We start from the raw sequence: 12,184 nt of genomic DNA, 5'->3' as shown, positions 1-12,184 counted from the left end.
TTGGTCTGCTCTGGGCTCTGCCTCTTGCTGACATTCTACAGGGCCACATTCTCACACTGAAAAGAAATCTATCAAGATCCAGATCTTAAAGGAGCAGAGGAGCATAGGGTCCACAGTATTCACTCCAATCTTTGTCCAGTTCTGCCTTCTCTTATTTCTCCCCATCCCTAGCTTTTTGGACCTCAAGAGGGTGTTACTGTTATTACCACATACCACTCTTTTTGCATTCTTTATTATGCTTGTTTCTTCCAAACAAAAAAAAGTTAGAAGAATTAAATATTTTTATTAAAAGCATAGAAATAATCGTGAATAGAATTGAGAAGGTGTATGGTTCAGTAGAGGTACTTTGTCCAGAACACACCCATGATCCTGCCTGTCGTTCCATAAAGACCCTACCCCTGTCCTGCCTCTTCCATAGAGCCGTCCTCATCGCGAGGCAGTTTCTCTCTCCCCTGGTGTCTGTGCTAGAGATTGCAAGATCCTTGAGGTCAGGGACATTCGTCTAGAAAATTATGCCTCTGCCTCACTGGATCACTGAATGCCACCTTTGTTTGGGTCATTGCTAACATTGTGGAAAGCCTGTCCCTCTAAATCTTAGTGCTCAGGGATTCAGTGAGGCCACCTGGAAGGTCACCCTAACAAGAAAGTACCTCAGTTCAACTGTGCCTTGTGGAAGGTGTCTCAGTACAAGCAGGTAATGTTTTAAGATTAAGGATCTTAAAATGGATAAAGTTTGGTAAGTGCTAATTATGAACAAAAGAGTGGAAGTGGAAAGGGATGATCAACTGCAGAGACAAGGCTTTGAGATCTTATCATGACAATAATCCTTTGGAAACTGGGTCTTCACTATGAGACCTGGGATCTCTGTACAAAACAAACCAAAAAAAAGCACAATTAAAAAAAAAGAAGGTTTGCTTTACTGGGTATGGAGAACTTTCATCCAGTAATAAAATTAATGTAAATTGATGATTTTCAAAATAAACTGCATCATTCTTTGAATTTTGTATGGAATGTGTGACTACATGGAATAATTTTCATGGATGTTGAGAGATGTTAAGGATGTCAAGAGAGACGCTGCACTGAAGTTCCTATGGTCTGAAGAGGTGGCTGTCACCGTGCGCAGAAAAGAGCTCTGAGATGGGGTCTCACCCCCACTTCTCTTTCGCTTTCTGTCCTGGCTCTGGGAGCTGAGGCAGGCTGCCCTCTGTAGTTCTCTTTTCTCACCTTTAAAATGAGGGCATTAAACTTTGTGACATCTCCTATAATTGCCAACTGCAAAACTCTGCTTCTAAGCTATTCTTATTCTAAGAGAGACATAATTTCATTTTCAGTTCTACTTATCTTTACTTTTAGCCAAACTCACACCTACAAATGGGTCCACAAAAAGATAACCTAAAAGAACTTGCTCTCTCCCTCCCACCTCTCTCTCTCCTCTCTCATATACATAGAAAATGTCAATACTTTCTGGGGTCGGGGGAGTGATTTTTATGACGCCTCTTTACCTCCTGGATTTCTAATAGGATATATGAACTAAAGTTAAAATATGCTCATAAAACATAGACTGAATTGTTCTTTTGCCTATTGTTTTTTTTATAGATAGGATTTAATCAATAACCTTGGGAAATCATTTAAAGAGATGAAATTCATTGTTCTAGTTTCTTTGTGGTGATGACAAGGTTTTATTTAAAAGGATGTTCAATGAACTGTATGCGAATGGATTTGAATTTGTTTTTCCAGCTTCACTTCTCTTTTAACATATATTGTAAAGAGCAGAGACACAAGGATTCTCATCTAGGTTATGAGCCAAAGCAAACGATCAGGTTACACCTGTTTGGCTTACACTACCTTGGAAACCACTGGGCTCCATTTTCCTGAGTCTAAAGCACTAATTCCCTGTCAGGCAAATAATTTAATCAACTCATGATTTTTTTTTGTAATCAAATGAGCAACCAACTGGATCTCTTCTTAATCTCCACATCTCTGTCATGAGGTAAGCCTTTTCTCTTACGATAGTATTTATTTAATCAGAAAATGGCATTTCATGTAATTGGGTAGTCATTACTTCTTTCTACAAAGTTTCGGAGAGAAAAGTAATCCTAATTATTATAAACCTAGACATACTGCTGTTCAGTTTTGTGCCTCATCACAGATGCCCTTTCTGGATAAGCTGTCTCTAAGTAATGCCGCTCATTTGTGACGCGTCGTTGACTGGGGGCTCTTGGAGGCTGTGGCCAAGCCAGAGTGCCCGGCCAGAGCACAGTGTGAGCGGGTGTAGACGAGTGGGATGATGGGGCAGAGAGGAACGTCATGAGATTTTTCCGTGGCCTTTCTGTGTGGCTTGAGGACAACCTTTGCATGTTCTCAAGAAGTGATCCTCTAAAAATGACAATGCCTTTGTTCATATAGGAAATTAAAATACCAGGCAAGTGGTATATGTGTACATGTTTTGACTGTATGGGTATACTCTACTCATCATTACTCACGGAAACCTCAGTGTTAATAATTTATATTCTTAGTACCCTGTTATTTACATGCATAAAACTTAAAATTAGGTGTAAAGTCATTTTACACCTCTAGGCTAATCCTTAGACTTATGGATCCTATGCAAGAATATTTACAAAAGAAAAATCAAACATCACAAAACCAATAACATGTAAAGTAACTAAAATTTAGCGAACAAAAAAATGTTGCTTTACTGAAATCTAATCACTACTTATTAAGAGAATAAGACAGTGACTGCAGAAGCCCGGGTCCTTTGAGTTGGCCCTGCCTAGCCCACCGTGGGCCGGGTAATGCCTTCTTCCACCCCTTGTCTCCACTCCACGTACTTGCAACTTCATTCCTGCTGCGCTCTCAACATGGCTTCACTCAGCTCTCTCTTGAGCACAATCAATCATGTGTTGTTTCTCATCAGCCCGGATAATTTGAGTTCTGCAACTTGGTTCCAATGTGATTTTAAATGTGATGTGACTATCAGAAGTCAGCCAACATTTTCTACAAAGAGTGAGACAGTAAATATTTTATGCTTTGAGGACCATGCATACTGTCTCTGTTGCAACTACTCATCTCTGTTATTTCAGCATAAAAGCAGCCGTAGACAACAAGAAACAAATGGGAATGGCTGTTTTCTCCCAAAAAACCTTTATTTACAAAATAGGTGGTGAACTGAATTTGGCCTGATGGCTGTGTAGTTTTCCAAATTCATTTGGGATTTTTAATAAAATTATTAAATGGTTGAATCAACATTGATGTCAGTAATGAAAACTGTTGCTGTAAGTTCAACATTTGAATTATTTGAGTAAATAGAAATGAGTGGATATTTCCTATCAATATTAATATTAGATATGACAGCCAAATGATATGAAAATTACTTTCCCTTCTCACTTTTTTAGCTGAATCTCTCAGTGTGCTTGATGGGAAGAGTAAAGGCCCTTGAAGACTGTATGAACAATTTATTCTATAGCAAAACCCACAGAAGTTGAGACTGCACATTTCATCTGAGATTCTTATTTGCTATTTTTTAGGCTAAATGTAACTAATAGATATTTACTAAACAGCTACTTTATGCTAAGCACTTTGGAGGACACAAAACAAGTAGAAAACATGGTCTTCAACTCCAAGTGATATATAAGGTGGAGAAACAATTTATGTAAGACTAGTTAAGATGTTATATCATCAAATGCAAAAATACGTGCTAAGGCTTAGGTGCTACAAAATCTGAAGAGAGAAAAGTCAGAACTTGGAAGGCTATGGAGAGGACGTAGGGCAGAAAAGAGGAAGGAGCAATGCGAGCAAGTGCATGGGGATGAGAACGGCTTGTGGGCTGGAGATGGGAGACATGGGTAGGTGGAGTGGGGAGGATGAATCATTTGACCTAAGTGGGTGTTGGTGAATTTTGGTAGACAAGATGTTGGGGACATCTTTCACTTGCTTTTCTTGCAGAGATGGAGCAGGATGGCCTAGACCTCAAGTCCAGCCAAGAGTTAAGGAAGTGGGGACCTCAGAACGGGAATGCTGAGTTTAATGGAGATTGGAGTGACACAGTTCAGGTCGAGATATAGAAGCTGGATACAAGGAGAGGCATGGCTGAGATTCCCGAGTGTTTCTAAGATCTAGACAGGCTTGTTCCCATTCGTTTCTGAATTTTGCAGTGTTACTTAGGCACTGGGTGTGCAATAGTGGACAATCAAGGTACTTGCTTAGGTTACCAGATAAAATATATGTTGATTGCCCAGTTAAATTTAATTTCTGGTAGACAATGAATACTTGTTTTGTATAAGTATCCTAAATATTGGATGGCATAGTTATACTAGAATTATGTTCATTGTTTATATGAAAAACAAATTTAACTGGATATCCTACATTTTCATTAGCTCCATCTGGCAACATTAGTCCCTTCTCTCATAAACAGATATTGATCATATAAATATGTGATTGTAAGAGGCATGAAGGAAAAAAGGCCAATATTGTAAACAAAGAAGACCAAATTTAGATTGGTAGGGTCAGGGAAGGCCTCTCTGATTCAGGTGGAGGAATGAGAGCACCACAGGCGGCAGGAACAAAGTGGAGGTCAGGCCTAAAGCAGGGAGTGAAAGAAAAGGGGTGCCTGGAATCCAGCACCCTGGACGTGTGCACAGTGAGGGGGGGCAGACAGGTGAGGGCACTGCTGTGCAGGGGCTTTGTCATCCAGGGAAATATTTGGCCCTTTTTTTTTTCTATCTTAAATGCAGTGGGAAGCCCTGTTAGGGTTTTAAGCAGAGAAATGAGACAATATAACCTCCATTTTAAATGTTAATCTGGTTATGGGATGGAGAGTGAGTTGGAAGAGGCCAAGATGAGAAAAGGGGAGACAAATACTAGACAATGGATGAGGGAGGCTTGGATCAGGGTGGTGGCAGGGCAGATGAACAAAAAAGTGAGAACTTTTGGGCTGTGTATTTTGAAGGTAGAAACTTTGAACTTGAACATAGATTGGATGTGGGGTTCGGGGCAGAGAGGAGGTGAAGGACAACTTCTGTGTTTCTGGTTTCGACACTTGGATGGAGGATGTTGTGGTTTGCTGAGGTGGAGGGCACTGAGGAGGGGCATTAGGGGGAGGTGGAAAATGGAGTAAGCAATAGCAAGAGTTCACTTCTGAACATTTGAAGTTTATGAGATGGCATCTTACAGATGAGGAGGCGGCAGCTGGACCTCAGAGATGAGCGGTCTGGATGGGAAACATAATTTGGGGAGTCGTTGACATGTACACAGAGACAAGATAGACTGAAAATGGTTCAGCACATGATTTTCCTACATGGTAACCTTCCAGAAATATATTAATAGGGTCAACTTGTACACATTTATTCTATAAACAGACTTGCTCAACTGTTACAAAAACATACATGCATAAAAGAGTGATAACTCTGATTTCTTAGCATTTTGTTTTTATTAAGTTTATTGTCTTCAGATCTGATTTTGTATGTTTTTTTAAAATACAATTATGGACAACACAGAAAATCATGAACAGATAAAATCATATAAGAACTTTTTTATTGATAAGCATTATTAATTTTTTGTTATTCCTCCTTTTGTCCCTATTTCTATTTCCTATACAAACAGTTCTCCATAAACATTCAGATTATTTGAACTACTATTGTTCCCTTAAATTCTAAATAGGCTTTCATCCACCCACATTTTGGGGGAACTTTTGTAAAAAAAAAAGTACATATATATATATATATAAAATATACATATAGGTAAAAATATAACATAAAATTTAGCATTGCAACTATTTTATGTTCACATAAGTTACTATTTTTAAAACTTTTTCAACCTTAAACAGAAACTCTGTACTATTTAACAATAACTCCCCATTTTTAATTCCTTCCAGTCCCTCCCTGGTGATGCCTATTTTCTATCTCTATGAATTTTCTAGATGCTTCATATAAGTGGAATCTCACAATATTTATGTCTTATTTCACTTACTGCAATGCCTTCAAGGTTCATCCTTGCTGTAGCATGTAGCACAACTTCCTCCCTTTTTCTGACTGAATTATTTTGTTTTTCCATTCATCCGTTGATGTAATGAGTTGTTTCCACCTTTTGCTTATTGAAAATGATTGGCATTCAAATATCTCTTTGAGTCCCTGTTTTTAATTTTTGGGGGGATATATATATCTAAAAGAGGAACTGCTGGGTCATATGGTAATTTCATGTCTAGATTTTTGAGAAAATGCCAAACTTTTTCATAGTATAGTGGTTGCACCATTTTACATTCCCACCAGGTTTATACAAGGGTTCCAATTTCTCCAACATTCGGGCCAAAACTTTACCTTTTTTTTTTTTTTTTTTTTTGTTTGCAGCCCACACTCAATCCACTGAGCTATGCCAGCCAGGGCTCTACTTTTTAAAAATTATACTCATCCTAGTAAGTGTGAAGTAGTAGTTCATTGTAGTTTTGATTTGCACTTCCCTAATGATTAATGACATTTTAATCTTTCCATGTGTGTCCACAGACATGAACTAAACAGGGTGGAAATGTGCGTGGAGGGGGTGTGCAGGGCTGAGGGGAATAAAGGGGGGGAAATAGGATAACTGTAACAGTATAATCAATAAAATATATATTTTAAAAAGAAATCTTTCCATGTGTGGATTGCCATTTGTGTATCTTCTTTGGAGAGATGTTCATTCAAGTTTGTACCTATTATCTGAGTTGTTGAGTTTTAGGAGTATATATATATATATATATATATATATATATATATATTCTGAATATTAAAACCTTACCAGATATATGATTTACAGATATTTTTTTCTCATTTTGTATGCTTTTACTTTCCTGATAATATTCTGTGATGAACAAAAGTCTTAATTTTGAGGAAGTTCATTATTTTTTTGTTGCTCATGTTTTTGGTGTCATATCTAAGAATCAATTACCAAATCCAAAAAAAAAGGTTTACCACTATGTATTCTTTTAAAAGTTTTATGGTATTAGCTCTTATTGATCCATTTTCAGTTAAGGTTTTTTAATGGTATGAGGTAGGAATCCAACTGTATTCCTTTGCATGTGAAAACCTGGCTGTCCCAGCACCTTTTTCGCATTGCCACTTTTAATTTAGATAAAATGTTTGGCAGAATTTTGCAACTTTCCAAAATTACTCCTGATGTTGAAAATTTTGAATATTTACTTTATAAAAGTATTGATTAATCAAATTTTCCAGATTGAATTCCTGTGCAGTTAACCTACCTCTTAAGTGAAAGGAGAAAAATCACAGAGTTGCTTCATTAGAATTGGTAAGTAGAAACTCTTTAAAAATTGGGAGTAAACCTTGGTGATTTAATAAAAGGAATTAAAGATTCTTATTAAAATAAGGTGACAACCCAAATTATTAACATATAAAACAATATAGCCCTGGCTGGTGTAGTTTAGTGGGTTGAGCACCAGCCTACAAACCTAAAGGTCACCAGTTTGATTCACGGTCAGGGCACAGGGCCTGGGTTGCAGGCCAGGTCCCTAGTTGGGAGTGTGTGAGAGGCAACTAGTCGAAGTTTCTTACACATTGATATTTCTCTTCTTCTCTTTCTCCCTCCCTTCCTTACCTTTTTTTAAAGTAAAAAAAATCTTTAAAAATATATATATAAATTTTAAGCTAATAACTTCATTGCTTTCAAATGCTTAAAGGGTTACTAAATGGAGATTCCTATTTTCCACCTTCACAGGAACAGACCTAGAGAAAAAAAGATATTTTAACTTGGAATTAGAGTTTACTTTGAAATCAAGAAGAGGTTTTCATGACAAATAAACTAATAATAATAATATACTTTTTGAGCATATACTATATGTCAGACTCTGTTTTGAGCTCCATGAGATAGGCACTATTATCACTTGGGACTTGCACCCAAGTTCAATGCTGTGCCCAGATTCATCCACTATGCTAAACCAGCTCTGTTAAAACTGAACTAACATTAGAACACTCCCCACCCAGAGGAAGATCATTGCCTCTCCATCAGCAGACAATTTCAAAATAGGTTGGACATTTATCAGTCAAATGAAATTCATAATCCTGACACAGTGGATGGCATCAGTCTTTGGATTCTGTTCAAATACCTCCCCCTTTTAAAACTGCTTTTCTTTTAGCAGAACAGTGTGTATCTACTTTACCTTCCTCCCCTCTCTAAAATGCCCAGGAGAGCACTTGAAAATGTTCTGTAACATCACATAAATACCTGCCTGGGTAACATGAACAGATGCCCGATGACACACATCATAGAGAAACATAATGCCTTTTATTCTTTTATAATCTTTGGGGCTTTGTTTTAATAATTCATGGAGACATTAACCTTTCAGGTGGATTTGAGAACCCTTTTTATTTAATACAATTTTGTTTGTGTTCTCAAACCAAGGACATTGGAGTATTTATTTCCTACTGAATAGAGAGCATTGTGTACATGTATCTTTTTCTCTAAAAATAACTTGTAACCTTCATCCATCTCTTCAGGGCTCTCGTGTGTGGGCTTGCTACATACTGTTCCCTCAGGAAGAAATAATATAATGTGCTCCAACAGGTGTCCTGTTAAGACAATACCCCAATTTTCCTAACCCCCTAGTTCCCCTCAAAGCTACTTCCATGATACTCTTTTCACTGAGTCTATGAAGTAAAAGACAATTATTTCTGTAATAGGAAATGGGACCTGTAATGGCAAGGTTTTCACCTGAGACATGACAAAGCATATTAATGGCAGACCAGAAGCTCCAACCCACATCTTCTGCATAGGCAGTTTTCAACAGGAGAGATTTGGCCTTATTTCTCCAGGGCACATTTAGAAATGTCTGGAAACACTGTTGGTTGTCACAAATGGACGTGGGAAGTGATGATACAAATATGTAGCTGATAGCAGCCAGGGATGCTGCTAAGCACCCCACAGTGCATAGGACAGTGGCAACAGAGAATTACCCAGCCCAAAACATCAATGGTGCCTCTGTTGAGAAACTCTGTTTTATGTTTTAAAGTAGCAGAATTACTTTGTGAGGTATGTGATTGTCTGGCCCCTGTGCTGTACACCTGTGCAATAGTGTTGAAGGTGGACTGTGGTTAAAAAAAAATTGCACCACAGTTTGTCATTTCTACCTAGACTTCATGTCTTCCTTTCCTGGGGTCAGACTTGCATCATGGTCTGATGGTTTTCTGAGCTTCTCTTGGCTTCCTTCCTGTTTCCTTTCACAGACATTTTCCCTAATAAATTTCTTGTACCTTTAACCAAAAATAAAATAATGGAAATTGGATTTTGTACCCTGCTCAAAAACAATAAACAGAGAGTGGAAATCATATAATGGGCCCAACTGACAAAAACTAGGCCCCAGCTCACAAAGTTCAATTGTAAACAAGGAAGAAGCAGACAGTGCCAGAAAGACAATGTCACTGAAATGAAACAGAAGGCTCCCCAGGTTTTTATCAGCTTTTATAGGGAAAGAAAGCAACAGATGGAGAGAAGCAGAAGAGAATAAAGCAGAATTGAATATGTACTAGGAAGATAAGGGAAGAAGTGATGAGACTGAAAACAGAAGTCTCATCACCTGTACTCTATAGGAGAGGACTGTATAGGTGATAAAGATTTCAGCAGTAACTTGGGAGATAAATTTGAGGTAATTAGTAGGAATCAGAAGAACTTGGTGAGCAATTACAAAAGGGTCATGACAGGAGTCCAGAATGAATATGAGATTTCTGAGTTGGGTGCTTGGATGCTGGTGATGACACTCAACTAGACAAGGAATATGGATGGATCAAGAATGGGATGTAGAGCTGGAATGATTATTTTGAGGCAAGAGGAGACTGACCGGTCCCTCCAAACTTTGTAAAAAAGCTAACGGGTATGGATGTAAGTAGGTCTGGAGGGATGAAGGAGCACAGCTTGAGAAAGTTGATATTGTAGAACCTCATTTTTCATTATCAAATTGTAGGCAAGCTCGACTGCTAATATGGGACCCAGAACATGGAAGGAGATAGGGAATAACCTTGAAAGATGGGGGAGGGACACTGACAAATAGAGAAAGTGAGTAGTGACTATGACTTCAGGAAGCTGGCATGTGAGGGATACCTCCAGGTACTTCGGTAACCTTGAGATTTATATCCAATTCTTTCTAGATCAGCAATAGAACCCATTCATCCTTTCAGGGAAGCCATAAACTAAAAGGCTTTGTTTGGAAGTGGGTTAGTGTGTGGGGGATGAGCAACCAAATTCCCAATTAAACTGGGTATGGGATCAATTACATCTGTGGACTAGTTGTAGCATCTCCTTGTATGAAAGTGAGCATGTCCTATGGCAGGGGTGTCAAATTCATTTTCACCCGGGGCCACATCAGCCTCACAATTGCCTTCAAAGGGCCAAATGTAATTTTAGGAACTACATTCGAACTGTATAAACGTGACTACTCCTTAACTAGGGGAAAGAAACACGGCACAACTACCAGGTAGAAACAAGGTGCTGGGACGGATAAAACAAGGTGAAGAGCTGGATTCCACCCACGGGCCTTGTGTTTGCCACCCGTGTCTTATGGGATTCTTATCAACATTCAGGGTTGTGATAATGCAGACATTTTCTTATAGCTGCCATAACCCCATAATCAAGTAAGACAGTAGACATACATGGTCAATGGAACAGAAATAGATGAATCATGATGAAATTTCCTTTTGCAGAATCTTGCCTTCTTTTGAGCCTAAGCCATGGGTTGGATGTTCCTCAAAGACCTCCTAAGTGGAGTGAATAAACACTCAACCGGGATTGGGCAGATTTGGCTGGCTGTTGTGTTCATCTTCCGAGTGCTGGTCTACATGGTGGCAGCAGAGCATGTGTGGAAAGATGAGCAGAAGGAGTTTGAATGCAACATTAGACAGCCTGGTTGTGAAAATGTGTGTTTTGACTACTTCTTCCCTGTCTCCCAGGTCAGACTTTGGGCCTTACAACTGATCATGGTCTCCACACCTTCGCTGCTGGTTGTTCTACATGTAGCCTATTGTGAGGGTAGAGAGAAAAAACACAGAAAGAAACTATATGTTAGCCTAGGTACAATGGATGGGGGCCTGTGGTACACCTACCTTATCAGCCTCATTGTTAAAATTAGTTTTGAAATTGGTTTTCTGGTTTTATTTTACAAGCTGTATGATGGCTTTAGTGTTCCTTACCTTATGAAGTGTGATTTGAAGCCCTGTCCCAACACTGTGGACTGCTTCATGTCCAAACCCACTGAGAAAACCATCTTCATCCTCTTCATGGTGATTACCTCATGCCTGTGTATTGTGTTGAATTTCATTGAAGTGGGCTTTTTGGTTCTCAAGTGCCTTATGAAGTGCTCTCTCCAAAAGTACTCTAAAAGACTCAAGTTCTCAGTGTGTGAGGGCCCCCACCTTAGATTGGTTGAATGTGGTGAGACAGGGGCCCCTCTGCCACTCCAGAATCGCCCTTCAGCCTCCACCATTAGCACAGCCCAGCCAAGTGAAACACAGCTTCTTTGCAACATACAAAAAGGTTAAACAAAAACCCTACACTCCACCTAAACAAGACCTACTAGGCTGGGTTGGAATACAGAAGGTGTCAGCTTTAATTTGGGAGGGATTTAAAATTTTTTTCAGTATGTGTTCAGTCATGCACACCAGACAGAGGTCTCATCATTTTGTGGCAGGCTTCATGTGGCTACATGAACTGTGTTTGAATAGTTGATTGCAAACCAGTTTGAAGAAACCCAACAGCATCTTCCTAAGTGCTTGGATCTGTCAAGTGGAAGATATGAAAAGTGACATTTCTGACAAATGTGATGGCCTTCCAGCTGCCATTGAGGCACTGGCTGTCCTTCCAGGGTGGCAGCCAAGGCTCCACTCACACAGCCTTACCCAATCTTTGCAGGGAAAGACTATGGAGAGGGTGGGGTGGCAGCTCATCAGGGACATGCAGAAGCAGATCCAGTGAGGAGGCCCAGCCTGGGGAAAAGACCACAGAGCCCATGACTCTGCAGTTTGCGTGTCCCTGGATATAAGTGGGTGAGGGGGGGAGGGAAAAAAGAGCCATCCTGTAGTGGTCTCCAAGTTAAACACACATCCCTGGGGGATACCCCACTGAAGCCTGAACTAACAGACATCTGAAAGGGTCACTCTAGTGCCACGACGGAGGGCAGGCTCCACAGATAAAAGCACATCGTTAGGGAGTGGGGGAG

General features: G+C 39.4%; 1 protein-coding gene across 1 annotated transcript; it reads left to right on the top strand.

The window, feature by feature from the left end:
- Positions 1-1,452: 1,452 nt before the first annotated feature.
- On the top strand, positions 1,453-11,568 carry GJB7 (gap junction protein beta 7). Its single transcript, XM_028510642.2, has 3 exons — positions 1,453-1,990; positions 7,200-7,272; positions 10,674-11,568. The coding sequence occupies exon 3, from the start codon at positions 10,701-10,703 to the stop codon at positions 11,505-11,507; it is 807 nt and encodes a 268-aa protein (XP_028366443.1). The 5' UTR covers positions 1,453-1,990; positions 7,200-7,272; positions 10,674-10,700; the 3' UTR covers positions 11,508-11,568.
- Positions 11,569-12,184: the final 616 nt, after the last annotated feature.

The sequence above is a fragment of the Phyllostomus discolor genome, chromosome 4 (assembly GCF_004126475.2).
Source record: "Phyllostomus discolor isolate MPI-MPIP mPhyDis1 chromosome 4, mPhyDis1.pri.v3, whole genome shotgun sequence".
In the NCBI taxonomy this organism is placed as follows: domain Eukaryota; kingdom Metazoa; phylum Chordata; class Mammalia; order Chiroptera; family Phyllostomidae; genus Phyllostomus; species Phyllostomus discolor.
Note: the sequence above shows the minus strand (reverse complement) of the source record. Positions and strands in the feature narration are given on the sequence as shown.